This window comes from Phocoena phocoena, chromosome 19 (genome assembly GCF_963924675.1).
Source record: "Phocoena phocoena chromosome 19, mPhoPho1.1, whole genome shotgun sequence".
In the NCBI taxonomy this organism is placed as follows: domain Eukaryota; kingdom Metazoa; phylum Chordata; class Mammalia; order Artiodactyla; family Phocoenidae; genus Phocoena; species Phocoena phocoena.
The window spans coordinates 44,364,859-44,389,634 of record NC_089237.1 but is presented as its reverse complement, the minus strand read 5'-3'; the positions used below and the strand labels follow the sequence as shown (position 1 = coordinate 44,389,634).

Below are 24,776 nucleotides of genomic sequence, written 5' to 3'. Positions count from 1 at the left end.
CCTGCTATTTAGAACAAAAAGATTCTCACAGAACCTCTCCAAACTGCCCGTTTTACAGCTGAGGACACAGAGGTGACTTGCCCAGGCTCACTTGACTTTTAAGTGGCAGAGCTGACATTTACACCCCAGTGTATGTGTGACTTGGCATGCCCGCCCTGCGGAGCGGTGTCCTCGGCTTCTGGTTTGAGTCCCAGACTCAGGTGTGCTTTGGACACAGAATGGGGGCTCCCTGGGTCCCAGCCAGAAGGCTTCCTGAGGGCCCAGCTCAGCTCAGCCTCAGCTCAGGTCCCAGATGCCAGAAACTCTGGCCTCAGCTCCACTTCTAACCTGCATAAGACCGTGGACAAGTCCATTCCTCTCTCTGGGCCTTAGTTTCCTCAACTGGCTAGAGGACTCTCTGCTGGGTAGCCCCAGTCCCCTCCTCTTGTGAGGCAAGCTAGTGTCCTGGAAAGACTAGGGCTTTGTGAACCAGATCAACATAGGTTCAAATCCCAGCTCCACCTTTGTGTGACTGGACAAGTCCTCACCTTACCTTTCTAAGCTTCAGGTTCTTTTTCTGTAATGTGGGAATAAGATTCCCACCTCACAGACTCGTAGTGTCAATTAAACAATCCAAGATACGGGAACGGCCCAACTCAGTGTCTGGCACACATTAAGGTGCCTGATGAGACTGGGCATTTGGGTCTCTGACACCTCCTGCTGCTTGCCCTGCATCACACTCCCCGTTTGTCAGTCTCTCCACCTTTGGACTCAGTCAGCCCAGGCAGAGAGAACCCCAGGAACCTGGGGAGGGGGCTCACAGGGCCTCAGGATTCCATCAGAATCATCCAGGGTGTCTGGAGATGCCCTTTCCCTGGAAATGGCTTGTCTCCCAGAGATTACCTTACCCTCTCTGATAGTGGGTAGCACCCTCCAGGACCACGTGGCAGCTGATTGTAGAATCAATTTGCTCGTTTGATATGCTATCTCGATCCCACTTAACCAAGTGCTCAGTCCCCCCAGATAACACAATCAGTGCAATCGACAGTGACGGGAGGTGCCCATTAACTCTGCTCCATTGCCCAGCACCCACCTGGCAGCCAGCGGGAGGAGCTGTGCCCGCTACGGTCCCTTCCTGAGACAGAGGCACTCCCTCTCCCAGTGAAGACTTCCGCAGGTGCCTACCCTGGGAGCCTCTGCTACATCTCTTCTTGGGCAACCCTGGAAGGGGACACTGGAACCCTAAGGCTCCAGTCTATGTGATGAGAAAGGCTCTTCTTCCTTGTCATATGCTATGATCACTCTCAGGGAACCTGGCAAAGACCGTGTGACATCTGGGGGCTGGGCAAAGAGAATAGCCCCGTGCTGGCATGTCAGAGGCACTCCCTGGACCCTCCACCACTGACTCAGATGAAACACACGGGACACTGCCAGACCGTCTGCTCCAGGGGGTATGGGTCTGGCTGGGCATCTAGTTTGGACACTGTGTTGTCAGTGTCTGGTACAGAATGCCAAGGCACAGATGGACTCCTTTAGTGAGCATCTCAGGAGATAGGGGTTGGGCCTCGTTCCTCAGGGCTTTGGGGCCCCAAGGCCCCTCTGACCCAGAGCAGTGGAGAGCCCTCTGACCTGCACCCCCCTCCCTCACGCCAATTTCCTCCCTCCTCCCAATTGTCTGACACATCAGAACTACCATGGTCTCCTGGACAGAATGTAGGCCATCTGCCGCTTCCTCACGCCTGCCAATCCATGGGGTGGGTGTGAGCCTGTGGAATGACAGCCCCACCATCGGATGTGCAGAGGAACCAACCTTCTCCTTGCAAACTCTGTTATCTCACCCTGGCTGTGTTTCCCTTCAAATCTTCATGCAGCCATTTTGAGAGCTGTTAAAATCAGAATATCTTCCCAGCCTTCTCCAAACTGGCAAAATTCTATGTGAAGTGAATCTGGAGCCAGCATCCATTGACCTTTTTCTGGCAGTCAAGGATCTGGGGATCCTAGTGGGCCACAGGCAGAATATGCACCATCTCTTCAGCTGTGTGTTTAAATAAGTCAGTACAATCAACGGCATAGCAACCTCAGACCAGTAACAGCAAATAAGTTTCTTCTTCCATAGCCTATCTAATCAATTGGTAGTGGCTGCCTGGATAACTGTGTTAAGAAGGATTCTGAAGCCCCATGTGGCCTCAGCAAGAAATAACCAAAATTGGTTAATAATGTCTACCATGGACTGGGGGGGGGAAGGGCTTGTAGCATGCAGATGACCCTACTTTAGATCCTGCCCTAGATGGCCCCTGGCTTGTGTCAAAGGAAAGATAAAGAAAATTCAGAAAGGCACAGCAAATGGGAAAGGGAAGTAATATTATCTCAGTTAATCCTATAAAAGAAACCCTATTTTACAGATGAGAAAAATAAGGTTCGGGGAGTTTGTTATTTGCCCAAGGTCACACAGTCCCATGGTGATGGATTTGAAGCTACATCTGCCTTACTCCAGAGTTTACATCTGCCTTACTCCAGAGTTTAGCTTTTGTAGAAGGACAAAAAAGAGAGAGAGAGACAAAAGAAATTATTTTCTGAAAAGTGAGAGAAATAGGGCATAATGGGACCCCAACAAAAATGTCGTCATGTGTCCGTGAAGGAATCCAAATATATGAAGCATTTCCTGAGACTAATGACCAGGTTCATTGAGAACAGAAAGTGAACTTGAATGCAATGCCCTGTAATCTCAGGCAGAAAAGTCACACTGGTGGGGGATGGCACTCTTGCTAAGGGTGTCATCTCCTGTCTTCAATTACCTGGTCATTGACTTTGAGCAAGTTACTTCCTTTCTTTGACCTTGTTTCGTCATTGGTAAAATAAGGCCTTTGAGCTACGTTAGGGATGAGAAATATTTGTTCGTCATGTTGGTCTGAGGTATCAGGCATGGCTGCCTAGAGTGCTGTGTTGAGAAAGGATTCTGAGGCCGAATCTGAGAACAGCCAGGAAATAGTGCAGTGATAGATTAGTAATGTCCACCTCTGGTGTTGGAGGAGAAGGGATATCTCATGTGCCATCCTTAAAGTATGTGATATCATCTCACTTCCAGCTCTAAAATTCTATAGCTCCATGATTTTCAACCATGAGGACACTCCCCAAGGCTCTATGTCAAAAGAGAGGTGGGGGCTTCCCTGGTGGCGCAGTGGTTGAGAGTCTGCCTGCCAATGCAGGGGACACAGGTTCGTGCCCCGGTCCGGGAAGATCCCACATGCCACGGAGCGGCTGGGCCCGTGAGCCATGGCCGCTGAGCCTGCGTGCCCGGAGCCTGTGCTCTGCAGCGGGAGAGGCCACAGCAGTGAGAGGCCCGCGTACCGCAAAAAAAAAAAAAAAAAAAAAAAAAAAGAGAGGTGGGTCTCCTACTGCCTGGACTAGGTGTGATGCTGCTCACTGTGGGGCAGGAGGAGAACCTCTGATCATCTGTTACTATTTCAGGACTTTCCTCGGAGGCCCCTACAGTGGGGGAAGAGCAGGCCCCAGGCATGGAGGAGACGGATGGGGAGCTGACAGTGAACCCCACACCTGAGCAGCCAGAACGAGGCATCCACTTTGTCACAACGGCCCCTACCCTGAAGCTGCTTAACCACCACCCCCTGCTCGAGGAATTCCTACAAGAGGGGTTGGAGGAGGGGGAGGCAGAGCTGAGGCCAGCACAGCCCTTCCGACCTGACCCACCTACACCATACACCCCGAGTCCCCTTCCCCTTCTGGCCAAGCAGGACAGCCGCCCCGTCTTCACCAGCCCCACTCCAGCCATCGTGGCAGCACCTACTCAGCCCCAGTCCAGGGAAGGACCCTGGAGCCTGGAGTCAGAGCCCTCTGCACTTCATATCACAGCTCCCCTACCTCCAGGGCCCAGTATGGCAATGCCCACCCCAGGCCCAGCAGAGAGGCCCAATACTACACCCCCTAGCAGGGCCTGGACTCCGACCCGAGAAGGTCCTGGAGACGTAGGCAGGCCCTGGGCTCCAGAGGTCATGTCGCAGACCACAGGGCTTGGGATTGAAGGGACCGTCACCACCTCTACGGCTTCAGGAGATGACGAGGAGACCACCACCACCAGCACCATCATCACCACCACCATCACCACAGTCCAGCCACCAGGTCAGCTACTTGAGGGCTTGCAGATCTAGAGATGGGAATGGGGGAGCTGAGGGGCCCCTGAATTCCTCCCTCTCTGTCAGTGTGCTGGCCTGCCTTGCCCTTGGGAACCAGACAGACGCAGGTTCAAATCCTGATTGGAAGCAACTACAGCAGACCTTAGAAATTTTATCTCACCTCCCTGAGCCTCATCTGTAAAACGGCAATAAGACCTACCTCACTGAGCCACTGCCAAGAACTGAAATAAGATTGCACACAGTAGGTGCTCAAGAGAAAGGGGTCCCCTGCTTTTAACAGGGTAGTAGACCTCCCAAGGGGTGAGCTTCACCACACACACCCACACACACGCACACACACAAACACACACAGGTCAGCCATAGTTGGATCCACTTTGCCAGAGCTGGGTTTAGCCTTATGTCTCCTCCTGCCTCCCAGGCCCTTGTAGCTGGAATTTCTCAGGCCCAGAGGGCTCTCTGGACTCCCCCACAGCCCCCAGCTCACCCCTTGATGTCGGCCTGGACTGTTTCTACTACATCTCCGTCTATCCTGGCTACGGTGTGGAAATCAAGGTGAGTGACCTGGATTTGGCAGGGGCAGAACTGGGGCTAGTGTGTTATCTTTCCGGAAAGGTGCTGGCCATGGGGGCGGGGGGTTGGGTAGAGATGTGCAGGGTCAGCAGTTGGACAGGGACCTAGGGCCAGGACTGGGCAATGGGCCTAAAACATGGTTGGATTCTGCCCTGCGCCTCAGGGAGTGAAGAGGTTCCTGCTCCCACGCAGCGATGCCTAGGCTGAGAGGGGCTGCTGGAGAAGCACGTGTGCCTATCCTCTTCCCCCAAGGGTTTAATCAGGAGCTCAGGAGAGCCTGAGGAGGGGCTCTAGCCTCGATGGGCACGGGATTGGGTGAGCATCTGAATCCATGCGTCTGAGTTGAAAGAACCCAGGGTGGCCTTGTTGGACCTGTGAGAGCCGTGGAGCCTCACTCACTCATATATTCACTCGCTCATGTATTCACTTACTCTGTCCCTTCAGCAAATACTCCCTGAGTAGCTCCTCTGGGCCAGGCCCTGTGCTGGCTCCTGGGATGCAGAGGTGGGAAGAAAGACATGGCCACAGCATCGAAGGTGACCAGCTGCTGGGAGAGCCAGACCTAGTGCCCAGCCCCCTGCCCCCTACCTTCCTGGGCCATCTCATCCCTCCCTTGGCATTAAGGCTCCCTCTTAATCCCCAAACCTGAGCCTGCAGGTCCTCATGGCTGTTCCATAGGCTCCACCACCTCCACAGGCCCCAAACCCAACTCTTCCTTTTTGTTCCCCCAAACATGCTTGCCACCCTACTCCTGTCCTCAGAGACTGACCCCAACCAGTCAGAAACCTAGAGCAGGGCCACCACGGTGCATTGTAGATGGCATCCCTGGAGCTGTGTGACCAGAGGCACCTTGGCCCTTCCCTCTCCCTGTTCCACCAGCTCCCTGATGCCCAAGTTCTATCACCATGACACTCCCCCAGACTCAGATCTACCTGCTGCTCCCCCTCTATCCCAACCCCCACGTGGTCCAGCCTCTGTCATCCGTCCCCTGATGCTGTAGTGAATGCCTCACTGGTCACTCCACTCACGCTTGCCCCCATTACCATCCTCCACCCACACTGCAGTCATTTTTCTCAAATGAAATTGATCCTACCTCCCACGTCTCCCCCAAGGGCCTCTAAATCAAGGCCAGTGCCTCTGGGCCCATCTCTAGCCACTTCTTCCCTTGTTCTCTACTCCTGCTTTGCACTAAACAGCTTGCAGCTAAGGGAATGGGTCAAGCGCACTTTCCCCACAAGCCCCGGTTTCACCTACTGGTCCCTTTGCATGGAAGAGTCATCCTCCTATCTCCTCCCCTAGGACTCAATCCTGACATCACTTTTTCTGGGAATTCTCTCCTGATCCCCAAAGCCTGGGGCATCCCCCATCCTCGCTCATCACGCTGTCTCCTATGGGTCTGTTTATAGCTGTCATCTCCCCAACTAGACTGTAAGCTCCTTGAGGGGTGCCTTGGTGTATACGGCCCAGACTGGGTTCTCCATGGGCTGACTGAATGAGTGGACAAATGAATGGAGGTGGGGAGGAATGAGGTGACATTTAATGTGACTCTGGAGACTGAATGGAGGTGGAGAGGAGAGGCATTCATCCCAGTTGAGGGAATCAGGGCGGTGACTGAGGAGCACAGGGAAGGGGCAGAGGAGGAGTCCAGGGAAGAGGACAGCTCTGCCTATCCCCCGTTCCCGGCCTGCTCCCCACGCATCCCGAAGCCCCTGGATCTGGGCCTAAAGCTAGCTCATCTGTCCCGGGGCAGCACCCTCAGCCCTGCCCTCTGGGGATGTCAGGTCCAGGTCTCTGAGCCAGGCCCTGCGGAGGGGGACATTCTCCCAGCACTGGTGGGCCCCTCCCCTTCTTTCTCTGTTTGCTCCTGTTCTGTCAAGCCCTGTGCCCCTCGCTCTGGTCTGACTGGGAGGGTAATTAGGAACAGCCACCCCACCTCAAGCCATTAGCACTCAGTGCCGCTTAATTACGGTAATTAATGTAAAATCATCACCTAATGAGTGGTGGCACTGGCTGTGGCTCACCAGGTGGAAGGCACCAGCTGCAGGTGTGGGGAAGGGGGTGGGAGGGGGCAGATGCCAGGCTGGCTGCCCCTCTGCAGGCCTGGGCTAGTTCTACCCCCAAGCCTACCATCCCCACTGACGCCCACTAGGCCAGGCCAGGCCCAGTCCCGAAGAATGGGCCGGGCCCATTCTCTCCACAATAAGGCAAGATGCTGCCTCTGCCTGCCCTGGCCCTGGCCCAGGCACAAGCCCCACCCTGGGTACCCACCCTCTCGTGAAAGCCCCCGGAAGCCCCGTGTCTGTTGTCTGGTTCTGCCACATTTTTTTTATCAAATGTATAAGCCGTTACCAGGCAACCTTGAGAGGAAGACCTGCCACAGCCCTGGATTGCTGTCAGGAAACATAGCAGGCAGATGAGGGCCCCGCCCTCTACCGTACCACCACTGGGCAGAGTCCTTGGGGACCCTGTCGGCCCTGATGGCCGGAGAGCACCTGAGGCCATGGCAGGGAGGGCTGGGTGGGGAGGGACAGAATCATCAGGGCTGAAGCAGGGTTTAAGGTTCTTCCATGGCCAGTTCCAGCAACCTCTGCTCCTATCTAAGCCTCCTGGCCACACCACACAGGCCACTTGGGGACCTAAAGAATTAATGACACTGCAGACCAATACCCAATGGGTAGTTGAAAAACTGAGGCCATGAAGGAAAGGGAATTGACCAAGGTCACTCCATTAATCATTAACTAATGTTTTGTTTTTTTAATTAATTTATTAATTTATTTATGTTTGGCTGCATTGGGTCTTCGTAGCTGCGCGCGGGCATTCTCTAGTTGCGGCGAGCGGGGACTACTCTTTGTTGCAGTGCACGGGCTTCTCATTGTGGTGGCTTCTCTTATTGTGAAGCATAGGCTCTAGGTGCGCAGGCTTCAGTAATTGTGGCTCACGGGCTCCAGAGCGCAGGCTCAGTAGTTGTGGCGCACGGGCTTAGTTGCTCCGCGGCATGTGGGATCCTCCCAGACCAGGGCTCGAACCCGTGTCCCCTGCATTGGCAGGAGGATTCTTAACCACTGCGCCACCAGGGAAGCCCTAACTAATGTTTTTTGATGAGTGAATTTGTTCCACCAGTACAGATTGAGCAATGACTATGTGCCAGGCTCTGTACTGGGCACTGGAGACATGGATCTTCACAGTTAGTGAGGGAGACAGAAATCATAAATGATGACCCCAAAAAAGAAAAAAAATGATGACCACAGAATGCACAGTGCTGTTGGGGATAGGAGTGGGAAGCACAGAGGACGGTAGGAATTCCAGGGTAGGGCACACTCCACCATGGGGGGGCCAGGGGGGGTCAGAGAAGGCTCCGCAGAGGTGATGATACCTGTTCTGAAGCCTGAAGGATGAGAGGCCAGAAGCCAAGCCTCAGCTGGAAAGCAGCAGGTAAGGCAGACTGGCCCTTGAAGCCTGCCCAGGCAGTTTTGAACGGGTGACCTTATTGCCTAGGAGCAGGAGGTGGGCTTAATGGCTTCTGGATTGCACTCCTGCCAGAGGTTAGACCTGAGTGCAGTGCCCTCCTGCCCAGGGCTGGCGGTTGGGCCAGGCCACACTGTGCACTGGGGGCAAGACCGATGAGACAGCTGGAATGCCCAGGAGGCTGCCCATTGCTCCTTCAGGCTTGGGGAGGGCTTGTGGCTTCTTCCCATCATGGGTAAGCCCCTGCCTGCCCTTCCGTGAATTCACAGGGATGGCTCAGGGTAGGTGGAAGGGATGGAATCCAGGCAAGGGGGACTGGAGGAACCATGGGAGGAGAGGAACTTTTTTTGGTTTTCGTTTTGGCCATACCACGCGGCGTGTGGGATCCTAGTTCCCCAACCAGGGATCGAACCTGAGTCCCCCGCATTGGAAGTGCGGAGTCTTAACCAGTGGACCACCAGGGAAGTCCGGAACATCTTAAAGACCCAAAAATCTCACTCCTGCGCAGGTCAGCCTGACACCACGCTGCACCCCTGCCATGTGGCCACGGCTCTGGCTGAAGGCTGGGCCCCTGGGCAAGACCCTCTCAATCCCCTCCTTGTGAGGAACAGCCTCAGGGGCTCCAGAATCCCTAACAGCCCATCTCTCCATGGCTTAGGCCACAGCCCCTCATAACCTGCTTCATCCCTGGCCCCCACCTCCCCTCAGGATGCTGCAGCTATCTGTGCCTTCTGAGGCCGAGGGTCTGGGCTGCCCGTAGGAAGAAGGCCAGGGCCAGCCCTCTGTGATGGGAAGAGGCTTGCCTGTTTCAGCTGGGGATTGGACACTGGGCTAGGCTCTTTCTAGAGAGATCCAGAGAAGACCCTTCAGGGTGGGTGGGCATGGGCCCCATGGCCCATGAGGGTCCCATTTCCTCTCTAGGCAGCCAGCTCCCCTGAGAGCTCCAGGCCTTTCTGGGCCTGGTTCATGTCTCTCACTGTGCTTGGCATTCCAAGAACCTTCCCGCTGCCAGCCCCATCTTGGCTTGGCTGCTCTCTGTACCATCTGGAGCCTGGACACAGCTGCCCACAGTCCCTGCCCTAGTGCCCCAGATGGCCCCATTGGAACACTGCTCTCCCATGCCAGGCCAGCTGCCAGTTTGATAACCAGAACACCCTACCCTTCTAGGCCAGGTCAGGGCCAGGCCTAATATGGACGCAGGAGTAGGGTGGTGGGTCAGGGGGGTGAGATTTCTCAGCCAGCTCCTCTTTCTTGGCTCCTAGAAGACTTATCTGAGGGGGGGTCACAAGGGAGCAAACAGGTCTAGCCCCAAGGATTCAGGCCCCTCTTCCCCTCCCTAAAGCAGACCCTACCCCGTAAGTGTTTGTAGACAAGCGTCAGTTAAAACAAGAGCATAGAAGCTGTCACACAGAGCACAGAAACTGAAAGTGGGGTTCCAGTCCTGGTTCTGCAGCCCATCTCTCAGTCACTAGGCTAAGCCCCTGGCCTTCTCTGGGCCTGTTTCCCTTTCTGTTTAAGGAGGTTGAACCAGATGATGCAAAAGGCTCCTCCCAGCCAGTCCCTCTGAGTATGGCTCCTTTTCTGGGTGGGAAGCTCCCTCATAGCTCAGAATGGCAGTGGTATCTCAGACTCTTGACCCTGTTTCCTGCTTCCTAGCAGCTCAGAATCTGGGCTAGGGAGAGGGTGGCTCCCAGGTACAGTGCCTCCCAGGCAGAGCCCTGGCAGACCTGAGGTGAGGTGGGTCCACAGCCTGGGTGGGGCCCAGGTCTCTCCAAAAACGGGAAAGAGAACTGCTCACGCTGTGCCCACTCTGTGCTGAGCCCGTGCAGGTGGGATCTAACTTAACCCTTATAACCCCATGAGGTGGGTGTGATTATCCCATTTCACAGATGGAACTGGGGTTCAGAGGTGTCATGTGACTTGCCCAAGGACCTATCAACTAGTCGATGATGGAGCTGGGAGTTGATCCAGGACTCAAGAGCCCCTATTCTTCCCTTGGCCCAGAAGATTGTCCTGTTGCAGAAAGAGAGTTCAGTTGGGAACAGTTGGAGAACTCCATCCCCAAATCCCCAACCCCTTTTCTTAGCCCAGCCCTGCCTGCTCCTCTAGGAACCCCATCTGGAATTCTCCCAGTTTCGGGGGAGAGGCCTGGGATGCTTGCATGAAGACAAAGCACTGGACCAGGAATCAGGAGTCCTGGCCTGGAGTCTTGGCTTTGCCTTGGATTTACAGTGTGACCCAAAGAGGAGCTCTCAACTTCTCTGATTACGAGGTTCCCTTCTCTATAGACTGGAGGTAAACACAGCCTGCCCTGCCTCCCTTATTGAGGTTTTGTGAGATCTGTGAGGATAATGGGTGTGAAAGAGCTTTGAAAACTGTAAAGGATCTCATGGGAAGAATTGTGATTCTACTACTGTTGGAGTAAGGGAGCACATGTATGTGTGGGCATGTGTGCCAGGTCATGTGTTTGAGGGAGTTGTGTGCATGCGGTGGGTTTATGTCAGAGTACACACACAGGTGTCGGTGATCAGGAGAGTGCAGTGGAACAGGGGCCGTGGTCAGCTTCTGGGAGTGGGACTCAGGTACTGGGGGAGGGGCTTACACACAAGTCATCCCTGAGCTCATGGCCTGTGCAGGGTTGTACTAAGATGATTGTGTGCAAGGACTTGTGGCACCATCCTGTCTATGAGTCGCACCATTAGAGCATGTCCTAGAGACCGACTGGCAGCTTCCATGGGGACAGACAGGCCAGTCAAGGCTGATGGTCTGGGGTTGGCAGAGGGCAACCTGAATCCTCCCCACCTCCCATCCAGGAAGGGATCAACCCCCTCAAAGCAGCCATATTTCCTTCCTTGAACTGACCCCTGGTCTGTTGGAAGCTGGGCAGTGTTAGACAGCCCAGAGTCCTGTGGGAATTGTACTCAGCTCCCTCTGCTTCTGTCTTCCCCAGCCTGATCCCCAGCTCCCCTCTTGTCACTCACTGGCTAGGGGTGTGGGAAGACAGCCCTCGTGAGCAGAGCTGACATTTCAATCTGTCTCCTGAGCCCTTCAGATGCCTGCAAATTACATCAAGACTTCATCACCCCCCTTGCCTAACACCAAGCCCTGTCTGGCCCCTGTCAGGCCTGGCCCTCAAACAAGTGACAAATTACATCTGGCCACTGTGGCAGGCCTGCAAGTGGGTGCTTGAAACCCAAGGGACTAGCGCTGCATAGACAGCCATTGTGAGGATAGAGTACCTTCTGGATAAGAGCCCCAAGTAATCAGGCCCACTCCATTCCATGCTCTCATGGCAACCCCTGCCACCAGGCCAGCTTTGAGGGCCCATGCCTTCCCCAGATTGGAGGGGGACAGAGGTCTCAGCTCCCAGTTTTCTCAGCTTTACGGGCTTCTGGGGGAAAGCCCAGTGTGGCCAAAAACCACCTCCCTGCTAAACCTGGCGGACCTGGGACCCAGGAATAAAGATGTCTAGAAATCTGTCTGCAGGTGACAGCCCCATGAGGTTAGGAGGAAGGGAGCTGCCTTTGCCTCCAGCAAGGCCAGGCGCTGCTACTTAACACCTGTGTGACCTTAGCCTCTCCCAGCCTCTGTTTACTTAAGGGGATTTTACCACCCACCTTACAGAATTCTGGTGAGGATGAAATATCTGTAAATAGTACAAGGCTTGACACGTTGTAGGCGCTCTGTGAATGGTAATTGTTATTGCTGTTGCCACTGTTGCTGGCTAAAAAGCAGGGTCAGGAGCTCGAAGATAGGGGTCAAAAGGGTGTTTGTGGGAACTAGGAAAAATGCTAACTTCACGTCTACTTCTCCGCCTTCACTTCATTAGTAATTTCCCTGCGGTGATGTCCTCCCTTTCTCCTCCTCCCAGGCCGGCCCTGCCCCCGTGAGGCGCTCTCAGCCCCACCTGCTCCACGTGCTCTCCCTGAGCCTGCAACCCCTCCACTCCCCGCTAGAGGATTCCTGCTGCAAGCATTCAGTCCCACTTAAGGCAGGATTATATGCTGCCTGGCATCTCTCGATAATTACAGATTCCACGTGTGTGTGTCTTGTTTGCCCAACTCTAGAATCACAGAATCTCCAAGTTTGAGGGGACCTCATCCAGCCTCCGCCTGCTGCAGGAATTCCCTGAGGAATGTCCCTGGCAGATGGTCCAGCAGCCTCCACCCAAATGTGCCCTGGAGGGGAGCTCCTCATGGAGAGGCTGCACATCTGCCCCAGCACCCTGCCTTGAGTTTTCTCTTCAGCCCCAAAGATTCCCTAGGCCTTTTCTCCCAGGCAGGGGAGTCTGCAGGGCACGTATGCTCTCACCGCCCACAGTCTGAGGGGCCCAGAGCCTAGCGCGGCTGTGTCCTTGGACCTGGCTGGGCTCAGCAGGCTCTGTGCTTCTCAGTTTACAGAAATCTGCAAGGAATGTACCTCTAGCGACCCGCACATTCACCCTTTCCACACATCTTTATTGCAACTGGCCAGCGAAGAGGGCATTGTGACCCGAAATGCTACCTTTAGGCTTTATAAGAGAGACAGACGGTAGAGAGGCCTGAAGTAAAGGAACTGACTGGCCTGGCTTGGGAGGCAGAGGACGGTGGCCCTGAGACCTGAAAGAATGAGTAGCTTCAGCAGGAGAGGAAAAAACGGAAGGCATTCCTTGGGCTGGATCCTGCATATGCAAATGCCCAGAGGAGGGGAGTGAGGCATGGCCTGTGGCTGCAGTGAAGATAAGAGGCTGGCATAGCTGCTGAGGCCAACTGTGAGCTGGGAAGTTTGGACCTCTTCCTGTGGACAATCTGAAGTCACCAACAGGGTTTGGGTAGGAGAGAGACATGGTCCAATCTTGAGACAGCCGGGGCCAGGGAGATGAGTTGGGGATGGGAGGGGTGAAGGCCAGGTGAGGAACAATGGGTGGGGGGGAGGGTGGTAGGTAATCAGAGCCAAGATAGAGACAAAGGGATGGAGAGGAGGAATCAACTGAAATATTTGGGAGATAAGATTAGGAAGGATTTGGTAACTCACTGGATGCCACTTAACTAGCCCAGGAGGATAATCTGTGAAGGTCCTACCTCAGAGCAACATAGTAAGGACCTTGGAAACCCTGTAGATCAATGCTTCGGAATCACCTTGTTAAAATGCAAAGGATGAGGACTTCCCTGGTGGCGCAGTGGTTTAGAACCTGCCTGCCAATGCAGGGGACACGGGTTCGAGCCCTGGCCGGGAAGATCCCACATCCCTTGAAGCAACTAAGCCCGTGCGCCACAGCTACTGAGCCTGCACTCTAGAGCCGTGTGTCACAACTACTGAAGCCCGCGCGCCTAGAGCCCGTGCTCCGCAACAAGAGAAGCCCCCGCTCTCCGCAACTAGAGAAAGCCCGCGAGCAGCACCGAAGACCCAACACGGCCAAAAATTAATTAATTAATTAATTTTAAAAAGAGAGAAAGAAAGAAAATCAGAGATATAAAAAAAAAAATGCAAAGGCTGATTTAGTAGATCTTAGGTGGGGTCTGAGCTTCTGCATTTCTAACAAGCTCCCCAGTGGTGCTGATGCTGCTGGCCCAGGGACCACATTCTGAGTAGCAAAGATTCACACTAGGCATTTTATATGATGGAGAAAATGAAGCTCAAATAGTCGGCATACTTGTCCAAGATCACATGGTCAGGACTAGGTCCCAGACCTCTGGGCTCCCAATCCAGTGCTCCTTTACCAGGCCACACTAACACTTCCCCTCTGGGCAGAGTCTGTTGCTGTCCAATCCTTGTTGAATGAAGGCATGGAGCCCAGAGGATGCTCCAGGGATTGAAGGTCTAAGGGTGTTGGGGTGGTGGCAGAGGGGCCTGTGACAGCCAGAGGAAAGGACTGGAAAAAGAGGCCCAGAGAAGAGAGAACAGAAGGGTGGCTGGCACGTGGAGGGGCGTGGCATAAGGCTAGGCTGAGCAGTCAGCAGAGGCCAAGTTGGGCAGGGCCTCGAGGGCCACAGCAAGGAGTCTGGACTAGATACTATGGTCTTTGTGGGCTCACTGGAGAGCCACGGATGATTTAAATAAGGAAGCACCATGAGCAGCAACATATCAGGGCTATTCACTGGCTGCAGTTCAGAGAATATGAGGCGGCGGGAGAAGTGGGTTAAGCCCTGCAGGCAGGGAGGCTGGCAGGAGGCTGCTGCGAGGGTCTAGGTGAGCAATAACAGCGAGTACGGGGGAGGTAGCAGCGGGGATGAAGGGCAGTGAACAGAGTTGGGGGCCAGTTGACAGGAAGGAATGACGGATTTGATGTGGGGTATAAGGGAGGAGGAGAGATGCCAGTTTCTAACTTGGGCCTGCAGATGGATGGTAAGGTCATTCCCTGAGCTGGGGAGCCAGGGGAGCTGCCAGCTGGGGGAAGGGGGTGCTCAGTTTGAGGCAGGCTGGGTGTGAGAGGACAACAGAGGATGTTCAGGGGAAGCTGATGTTTAAGAGCCCACCTTGCTGGCCAGGCCCTCGGCCATCTAGTTCAACACACCAACTGCATCCCCACCTTACCAATGAGAAAACTGAGCCTAGAGCTTGAAGGGACAGGAAGCATTTGGTGTAGCTGAAAAGCTTTGGAAACAGACGTGTTTACAAATCCCACTTGTGCTAATCTCTACGTGACCTTGGATAATTTACTTGATATCTCTGAACTTCAGGTCCCATTTCACAGGGTTACTGGGAAGGTAAAATGAGCTCTTCCTGCACTGAAGTGCCTAGCTCAGGGTGGCGGGGGGGCTCCAATGCCCAAGGGGCACTGAGGATTGGCCATGCCCCTGGCCTGCAGGAGCCTGAGGGCCACAGGGCTCAATCAGCAAAAAGAAGCCTGACTCTTCTGCTTTGCTCTGTTTATTCTATGGACAGGTCCAGAACATCAGCCTCCGAGAAGGGGAGACAATAACTGTGGAGGGCCTCGGGGGGCCTGACCCCTTGCCCCTGGCCAACCAGTCTTTCCTGCTGAGGGGCCACGTCATCCGCAGCCCCACCCACCAAGCGGCCCTGAGGTTCCAGAGCCTCCCACCACCCGCTGGGCCTGGCACCTTCCATTTCTACTACCAAGGTAGGCCTGGGTAGCTGAGGAAAATACCAGCCCAGACTGGCTGCCCTCCTGGGGATCTCTGGTGCTGTTACAGCCTGGGGGAAACATGGAGAGACTAGTAACATACAACTCAGTTGCCCAGGGAAGCTCTGTACAACTGGAGGTGAGTATTGCCCAACTGATACCTCCAGGACCTTCCCTGCTCCACCTACCACCCTGCAGAGAACTGGTCTCAAAGGGGGACTGACACAGGATCAGGCAGCCCCAGCTGTGTCCCTTGCCACTCATTCATTCATTCAGTCAGTAAACTTATCCTAGGCATCTGCTCCTTGCGAGGCCTGTGCTAGAGACTGGCAGTATTAAGATCCAGCCAAGTCCTTGCCCTCAAGGAGTTCAGAATCTCCTCAGGAGGCAGACACCTAAAAGGCAGTAACAATAGAAGGCCTCTCCCCAAATGCAAGGGGGTCGAGGTCAAAGGGGCTTGATAGTGACCATCTAAAGGTCCTTAGCTACCAACCTGGCCTTCCTGAACTGCCTCACCTGGCCATGTCCCAGTCAGCTCAGAACACCGCTGGAAATAGGAGAGTGGCATGATGTAATAGGAAAATCACAGACTCAGGATATGTGCACATCTGTGTCTGAATCTCCTTCCCACTGGCTATTGACCTTGGACAAGTCATTTGACCTCTCTAACCCTCCTTTTCCTCTGTTGTAAAATGAGTCCAAAACACCTACTCCACAAAGTCATGGTAGGGATGAAACAAAATGGTGCATGTCAAGGGCTTAGCACACATCCAGAAAGAAACCGGAACTATGTTAAAGAGCTAGTAGGATGGGAAAGGGAGGAAAAGGGGTTTGGGACTCTATCGCTCTCCCATCAGTATCCCTGTTGGCCACTTCTTCCCCAAAGTCTTCTTGATCCCTTGCACTGCTGTGACAAGGTAACCATTTCAGACTGGGGAGTGCTAATGGGGAAATGATTGACATGAACAATTGGCTTGCATTGTCAGGGACCACTTCCGCAGCCCTGCCAGGAGCCACAATCACTCCTCTGGAGATGGGGATGCTTGGACCCCTCCCCTAAGGAGTACTCACCCCTTTTTGGCCTCTCCACCTAAACTGGGGGAGCAATCTGGTGTGGCAACAGGGAGCCTGGTGGCCATCAGGGGCTGTCCAGGGGCTTGTCAGAGGCAAGGGGCCAGCTGAGGCAAGGGTGAGCGTCTAGGCAGCCCGACCAGCCTCCCTAACGGCTCATCAATCCTCCCTAGCAGTGGGCATAATCATACCACGGTAACCTTCTCTCTTGCTGCAAATTCCTTTGCACAAACCCCCAGACCTTCTCTCTGTTGGGCCAGACAAAGGTGGCTGAAAGGCAGCGAGTTGGAGGCCTGGCGAGGGGTGCAGACCCCAAGGAGGGGCTGGGAAAGCTAGCCCAGTCCTGCCTCTTTCTCAGTTCCCAGAAGCCCTCCCTCCTCGCCCAGTTTTTGTCAATGATCAGCTCTTTCCTTAATGAGTGTAATTCCCCTAATTATAGGCTGTAATTAGCCCTGATCCCAGAGATGGGAACAGGAGCGTGTGCTCATACGCGCGTCTCCCTGGGCTGGAGAAAGAGGGTGCCAGAAGAGGGGGTGAGGGGCCCTGTACCCACACCCCTGTCAGAGCTATCCAAGATAATGTTGGAGATCATAAGGTTGGGCCCTCATCTGCAGAACCAAATTCCAACTCCCCTCCCACAACCTCAGGCAGGGTGAGGAAGTAGAATGTCCTGCCAGGCATCCCCCTCCTCCCTCCTGAATATTCCTGGCACTGGACTTGGCCCCAGAAACAGATGCCAGGGAGAAAATAGCTCAACAGATTTCAGTGATGCAGGCTCCCCGGGAACAGTCGTCATGGCAACAGGAGGAAGCTCGTCTTGGGAAGTGGCACTTTACCCACCATGGAGTCTGGGGGCTTCATTGTCCACCCCCAGCCTCCTGCTCTCACCTCATCCCAGGCCAATTTCCTAATCTGTGAAAGGGGGGACCTCCCTTCCCAGAACTGTGATAAGAACTCATGGGGAAGATGGAAGTACAAGTGCTGAGCACGACCTCTGGCTCATGACCTAGACTGCCCTCAGTGTCACTCCCCCCTCCATTCTGGGTAGAGTGTCCCATCCCATCCCAGCCTGGGGTTTCTCCCCAGATCATTGTGAGTGGCCGCCCTGAACAACCACCCAAGACAGCCTTCATTATTACTCTCAGGTTTCTCTGACTCCTGAGCCCAGGTTTCTACTTCATGTGGGAAAGCAGGTGGGAAAGAGGAGATATAAAGCAGTGGGCTCTAGGGCCAGGAGTTTCGAGCACCCACTCTACCACTGACTGACTATGTGGTCAGGGCAAGTCCCTCAGTCTCTCTGAACCTTGGTTTTCCTCACCTGAAGGTGAGTTAATAACCCCTAACTTCCTCCTAAGCATGTTGTAGACATCAAGTAAGGAGAGTGTGAAGGCACTTTAGAGGCTGGAAGGTGCATGCAGATGAGAGGTGCTTTTATTAATCAAACTTACAAACAATAACAGCGAGCTGGTGTGTGCAGTATTTGTTCTGTGCCAGACACTGCACATATATCCCCTCACTTAACCTCTCATGTAACAACATTGGATGCAAACTCCAAATGGGTGGGTAAACGAGGAAACTGAGGCACAGAGAAGTTATGTAACTTGCCCAGAGTGGCACAGCAAGTAGGGGAGCCTGTATTCAAACCCAGGCAGTCTGACGTCAGAGCCCACCTCCTAAGCACTGCCCCATACTGGCTACCAATCACAAGCAATCACTCATTGGCCATTCTTTTAAGAACTCTGTGAGAGACGGATGAGGAGGAATCATCTCCCCCTTTCACAGACCTAGTAACTAAGACCAGGACAGGTGAAAATCTCAAAACTTGTGTCTGGACCCTCGTCTGCCCAGAGGCAGCCTTTTCTTATATTCATACAAAGGCACACAGAGGCTTGTAGAGTCCCTGCCTGGACCTTTCTTCCTATCCACCTAGTACCATCAGTAAGGGTGGGCCTCCTCCACCCCAAGACCCACGAGTGGTTCCTCAGTCTAGACGGTCCTCATCTCTCCCACCACCTCCCAGGGTTTGCAGACTATAGCTCAGACTCTTCACTCAGCCCCTCTCCTTGACCACCTCTCAGACCCAAGCCCTGACCCCTGTTTTTAGCTAAGGCCCCAGTTTGGCACTCGATTGGGATTGGCCGGTTTTTTTTTTTTTAAAGGATTTGCTGCCACCATTCGGTCATACTTGGTATGACAGTTCTAAAAGTTACCAAGTTTTCCAGGGCAACTTGTCCCTCCCACAACTTCCTTGAAGGCGTGTCCTGCCTTGCCACCCTCGACCCATCCCGTTTTTAAAGTCCACAGCCCTTGCCATCAAGCTTTTTAGCATTTCTCAGTGAATACTAGGAACGCTTTTACTGTCTCTGACTTAAGTGTTTCCTGCTGTAATTCATATTTGTCCCCTATAGGAAACATAATATCAGTACTTTACATCAGTATAGGCTTTTCTCTATTTCAAGTTCTTTCACATCTACAAGTCATTCAATAAACATTTCTTGGTTCCAGGGATACCAAGCTGAATAAAATACTATCTCATTTATTCTCACAATATCCCTGTAAGTGGGCTGGCATTTTGAACCTCATTTAACAAATGAGGAAACTAGGACACAGAAAGGCAAAGTAACTTACCTAAAAGTGTCAGAAAGCTTGGACCAGAACCCAAGGCTCCAACTTCCACCTCTGTACTTGCTCCAGTAACTAGCCCAGGCTGCCAGAAATATCACTGGCACCTTCTGGGGAGGGGATCAGAGTCTCTTCTGGAATTCCTGATGCTTCCTCTGACACCTCAAGGCAGGCTGGGGCAGGCCCCTTTTGCCCTGGCTATGACTCAGCCCACTCAACACACACACACACACACACACACACACACACACACACACACATCACCCATTCTCTCTCTGCAGCCTATCTCCTGAGCTGCCACTTTCCCCGACGTCCAGCTTATGGAGCCGTGACTGTCACCAGCCTCCACCCAGGAGGTAGTGCCCGCTTCCACTGTGCCACTGGCTACCAGCTGAAGGGTGCCAGGCTCCTTACCTGTCTCAACGCCACCCAGCCCTTATGGGATTCTCAGGAGCCTGTCTGCATTGGTGAGTAGCCCCAGGGGACTCAGAGCTGAACAGGGGAGTGAGGTGTGGGGCTCATTCCTGCTCTCTGTTGCTGTCTGGCACCTTCATTTGTTCTCCATAAGGAAGCCAGAAAATGACCACACACATCAGTGGCATTCGCCCAACCTGCACTTATTGAGCACTTACTGTATGGAGGCATCACAGGTATACAGAGCAGAATTAAACAGAGACTGTGCCTTCAGGGAGCGCACAGTTCCAGGAAATGGGAGTGAAAGAAAGTACATGGGTCACCAGCTTCCAGAGCAGGAAGTTAAAAGTACCAATGAAGAGGGAGTTCCCTGGCGGTCCAGTGGTTAGGACTCAGTGCTTTCACTGCTGTGGGCCCACGTTCGATCCCTGGTCGGGGAACTAAGATCCAGCAAGCTGCACAGTCAAAAAACAAAAAACAAAAGTACCAGTGAAGAGACAGAGTGACCTGGGATAGGGGGAAGCAATCATTCTTAGCTGGGTACTTAGGAGGCTTCCTAGGGGAAGTAAGCATTGAAGGTTTGACATTTCTTTTTTTTTTTTAATGAGTGTTGTGTTGTATTAACTATTCATACAGCTGTTATTTAGATGATCATATGATTTTTCCTTTGATCTGTTGATGTGGTAAATTATAGTAACTGATTTTTAAAATTTATTTATTTTTTATTTTTTTATTTTTGGCTGTGCTGGGTTTTCGTGGATGCACATGGGCTTTCTCTAGTTGCGGCGAGTGGGGGCTACTCTTTGTTGTGGTGCGCGGGCTTCTCACTGCTGTGGCTTCTTGTTGCAGAGCACGGGCTATAGGCATGCAGGCTTCAGTAGTTGTGGCACATGGGCTCCGTAGTTGTGGCACACAGGCTTAGTTGCTCCGTGGCATGTGGGATCTTCCCAGACCAGGGCTCGAACCCGTGACTCCTGCATTGGCAGGCGGATTCTTAACCACTGCGCCACCAGGGAAGTCCCTGGACATTTCAGTGGAGAGAACAATGTGGGCAGTGACACAGAGGTGAGAAGGTGAGGGAGCATTTAGGGACACAGAAAACAGCCAGGTTTGGCTGAGGCCTGAGACATGTGGAGGGGGCAGTGGGAGGGCCTTGAATGTCAGGCCAAGACACTGGGTGGGGAGCTGTTGAAATTTTGTGAGATGGGGAGGGAGGGGCTCAGAACTATTCCTCAGGAGAGACAGCCGGGTGGTGTCTGGAGGCTAGGCAGCCAGCCAGGCAAGACGGTTTGAACTTAGACAATGACTTCGGGAATGAAGAGGAGGGAAGTGTTTCCAGAGTCACTGATGAGGGAATGGGGGGAAGGAGGGGACTCCCAGGTTCTGGCCCTGGGTGATCAGGGAGTCTGAGATTGCTGCCAGTGGAGTGGGGCTTGTTGGCAGAAGGGAGATGGAATGTTTAGTTTGCAGCGTGAAAGGCAGCTTGGGTTTTTGATACTTATTTCATTCTATAAACTCTTTCTAGGTGCCAGGTATAAGCAGAGGTGAATAAGCCAGACACGGGCTCAGCCCTCAAGGAGCTCTCTGTCTGGTGGGAAAACTGGAAGGCAGCTCAGGAAGTTCAGTGCAGACGGAGCTGTGATGGGGGGAACTCAGGGCACAGTGGGGATCCAAGGGAGGGAGAGCGTCTCCAAAATGAGGAAGGAGACAAGGAAAGCTTCCCAAGGAGAAGGCAGGGAAGGATGACAGGCATGTTAGGGCTCAGGGAAGTGGAGTGGATTCCTGGAACAGCACCTGCAAAGATGCGGAGGCATGAAGCAGCACTGTCGTGAGGACACGGTGAGGTGCACCTGAAGAACAGGGTGCACGGGGAAGGGCTGACGCCGAGTCAAGAGAGAGTGGTTTATAAAGGGCTTGAACACCCTCTTGAGCCTGGGCTTTATCCTGAGGGTAATAGGGAGCCACTGAGGAATTTAAGTGGAGGATGGGGCATGATCAGATTTGAAGGGCAGTTCCGTTCTGAGACCAGGCAGAAAGGTGAGTCTGCCCCCTCTGCAAAGAAGCGGAGAAGAAACTCACCACAACTCCTTCCCCGGGAGCTTTATTAGGTTAAAATATTCTTCAGTCTTGAACACTTGGAGACAAAGGCACTGGGTCTTGGCCATGGCAGCCTGGTCTCTGAGAGCTGGTCCAGAGCTGCGTGTCCAGGAGAGGAAAGCACTGCCTGAAACCAGCCACACTCCTGTTGCCTGAGACTCCTTCTCTGGCCCCATCTAACTGCCAGGAGCCCGTGGCCAAGTAACTCAGCAGCCCTCAATGATGGGGATGGGAGAGCTGCTAAGCCTCTGCTTAGGAAGAGAGGACGGTCCCAGGCCAGAGGGACCAGTGCTGGAAAGGCCCTAAGGGGTCAGCCCAGAAATGACAGTGGTAGTGATGCTGTTTCAGACAGCGTTCAAGACCATCGCCTGGCTAGCAATGCCTGCTAAGGGCACAAGATTTGGAGGTGGATGGCATGCATACCAGGTGTTTGTCATCCCTGATCTAGTCCCACTCTCTTTTTTAATATCCATTCACTCATTTTATTCAACAAACATTGAATACCAACTCTGTGCCTGGCCTGAAAAGACTTGGTTCCTGCTCAAGGGGGCCTCGGTAAGGGACATATCCAATAATAACTGGTTTAAGAAAGTGACCTGAGGTAGAGACAGCAGATATACCCAAGAAGGTTGGATATACCCTGCAGCAGATATACCCTGGTAAGGGGTATTAATAAAGTTCACCTGGGCAGGGGAAATCAGGGACGGCCTCCCAGAGGAGTCAGCAGAGAGGGTAAGTGACTTACCCAGGGCCACACGGCTAGGCAGTGGAAGATCTACCTTAGCCAAGGGAGTTGCACATGAAGAATAACAGAGGTGTGAAAGGTTAGGAGGTCGGCTGCCTGGAGCAGGGTCACAGGGGCAAAGGATTGACCTTCAGGGCCATGAAAGCAAGCTCCCTGCTGGCCCGTGCAGAAGGTACAGAGCTGGGATGGGCAGAGAGGCTTGTTAGGCTGTCTAGGATCCCACTGGCCAGCCCAGCCCACCGTCCCACCCCTGTCTCACAGCTTCCTGCGGTGGAGTGATCCGCAATGCCACCACGGGCCGTATCGTCTCTCCCGGCTTCCCGGGCAACTACAGCATCAACCTCACCTGCCACTGGCTGCTTGAGGCTCCAGAGGGCCAGCGTCTGCACCTGCACTTTGAGAAGGTTTCCCTGGCAGAGGATGATGACAGGTGAGGGGGTATCCTGGTGGGATAGCAGTGCCTGGCCTGGTAATACGCTGCTGGAGGGATGGTACCCAAGCCTGGGGCCTCACCCCACTCAACTCAGCGACCAGCCACGCAGCTGCCGCTCTCCTGGCCCAGGCTCATCATCCGCAATGGGGACAATGTGGAGGCCCCGCCGGTGTATGATTCCTACGAGGTGGAGTACCTGCCCATCGAGGGCCTGCTCAGCTCCGGCCGACACTTCTTTGTGGAACTCAGCACTGACAGCAGTGGTGCGGCTGCAGGCATGGCCCTGCGCTATGAGGGTGAGTCTGCTGGGACCTAACTGGGGGTGGGGGTCTTGAGCCTGGGGTCTCTTCTCACACCCTCCCCCTCTGCCTCCATTCCATTATCACGCCTTCCAACTCAGCCCTTGCTCACCAGCCACCCAGGTCCCCTCCCCCTACCCCTCTCCTGAAGTCCAGGATTCTACTCCATCTTTTCAGGAGACCCCTGCCTGGACCCAGGACCTCTGGTCCAAGAGAATGAATTCTCTAGAGTTTGAAGAACAAAAATGGCCCCAACCCTCAGGGAAGGAGAATTGCTACAAGAGACATCCTAGCACCACTCGTGCATGCATGTGTTCATTATTCAAAACACATTTATTGAGCACCCTCTGTGTACCACGCACAAACTAGGCACTGGGAATACAATGGTCATCAAGATGGCCTCCTGAACACAGTCGGGATGGATGCTCTGGGCTGTCCCTGCCCTCTGCTCCAAACCTCAGACATACATCTGCAGTCAGGAAGAGAAAGGCCTTGGGGAGGGAAGTAGGCGGACAACTGCCCCCTGTATGTGCTCCAGCCGAGGCTGAGCTGGGCTGGGCCCTGTGGTTTGCAGCCTTCCAGCAAGGCCATTGCTACGAGCCCTTTGTCAAATACGGCAACTTCAGCAGCAGCGCACCCTCCTACCCCGTGGGTACCACCGTGGAGTTCAGCTGCGACCCTGGCTACACCCTGGAGCAGGGCTCCATCATCATTGAGTGCGTTGACCCTCACGACCCCCAGTGGAATGAGACAGAGCCTGCTTGCCGAGGTCAGTAGACACCAGTAGATGGGCCTGCCGGGGCAGGGAGCAGGGTGGGCACCAGGGAGCCAGCCACAGGGCCTGGGACCACAGGGGCCCTCTGACATGTGTGATTCAAGCTTCCCCCTGAGGAGGAGGTGGGGGGCTCCAAGCGGTGGGTAGGCACTCCTGTGGGCCGGTGGCAGCTCCAGGACATGGCACTGGGGGGAACGCGGAGGGGATGCGTCTCCTCTGCCTTCCAGCTGTGTGCAGTGGGGAGATCACAGACTCGGCCGGCGCGGTGCTCTCCCCCAACTGGCCAGAGCCCTACGGCCGTGGGCAGGACTGCATCTGGGGCGTGCATGTGGAGGAAGACAAGCGCATCATGCTGGACGTCCGAGTGTGAGTGCCCGCTGGGCTCGGCCAAGCTACCTCCTGAGCTCTGGGGACATCTCTCACCCAGCCCGTCCTGGGGTCCCCGGGCCCACCCTCCTTGACAGTCCTCCTCCACAGGCTGCGCATAGGCCCTGGTGACGTGCTTACCTTCTACGATGGGGATGACCTGACAGCCCGGGTCCTGGGCCAGTACTCTGGGCCCCGTGGCCACTTCAAGCTCTTTACCTCCATGGCTGACGTCACCATACAGTTCCAGTCGGACCCCGGGGCCTCAGTGCTGGGCTACCAGCAGGGCTTTGTCATCCACTTCTTTGGTGAGCTTGCCCCTGCCCCACCCTGCTGCCTGGGGGAAAAGGGATGCCAGGATGCAGACCCCGAACCGTGGCAAGTCAGAGAGTCCAGGGCAATGAGGAGCCTGAGTGCTCTTATCTGACGAGGGAAAGCTGGGAAACTCCAGGTATCACCTTCAGGAAGCTAGTCTTGTTCTCCCTCTTCCCTGAGGGCCCAGTGAGAGGAAGCAGGCCTCCGCTGCAGCAGGAGGGATTTGGGTAGACAGCAGGAAGAACCTCATAACAGAAATAGGGAACTGGGGAAAGGTGTTCGTTTCTACCTTTCTAACAATCTTTGACAGAAATGACAATTTTCCCCACCCTAGCCAATCCCTGAGGAATTGGCCAACATGCTTCTGGAAGTAAGGCCAAAGCTTAGGTGACAACCCTGGAATCTAGGAGA

The 24,776-nt window shown here is 54.1% G+C and overlaps 1 protein-coding gene across 1 annotated transcript in view; it reads left to right on the top strand.

The window, feature by feature from the left end:
• Positions 1-24,776, top strand: part of SEZ6 (seizure related 6 homolog) — a 45,310-nt gene that overhangs the window by 17,171 nt on the left and 3,363 nt on the right. Inside the window, exons 2-10 of the mRNA XM_065896754.1 lie at positions 3,448-4,116; positions 4,549-4,682; positions 15,030-15,225; positions 19,203-19,388; positions 22,439-22,607; positions 22,740-22,906; positions 23,484-23,678; positions 23,912-24,050; positions 24,162-24,358. Of these exons, the coding sequence (XP_065752826.1) occupies positions 3,448-4,116; positions 4,549-4,682; positions 15,030-15,225; positions 19,203-19,388; positions 22,439-22,607; positions 22,740-22,906; positions 23,484-23,678; positions 23,912-24,050; positions 24,162-24,358 (2,052 nt within the window). The remainder of the gene's footprint in view (positions 1-3,447; positions 4,117-4,548; positions 4,683-15,029; positions 15,226-19,202; positions 19,389-22,438; positions 22,608-22,739; positions 22,907-23,483; positions 23,679-23,911; positions 24,051-24,161; positions 24,359-24,776) is intronic.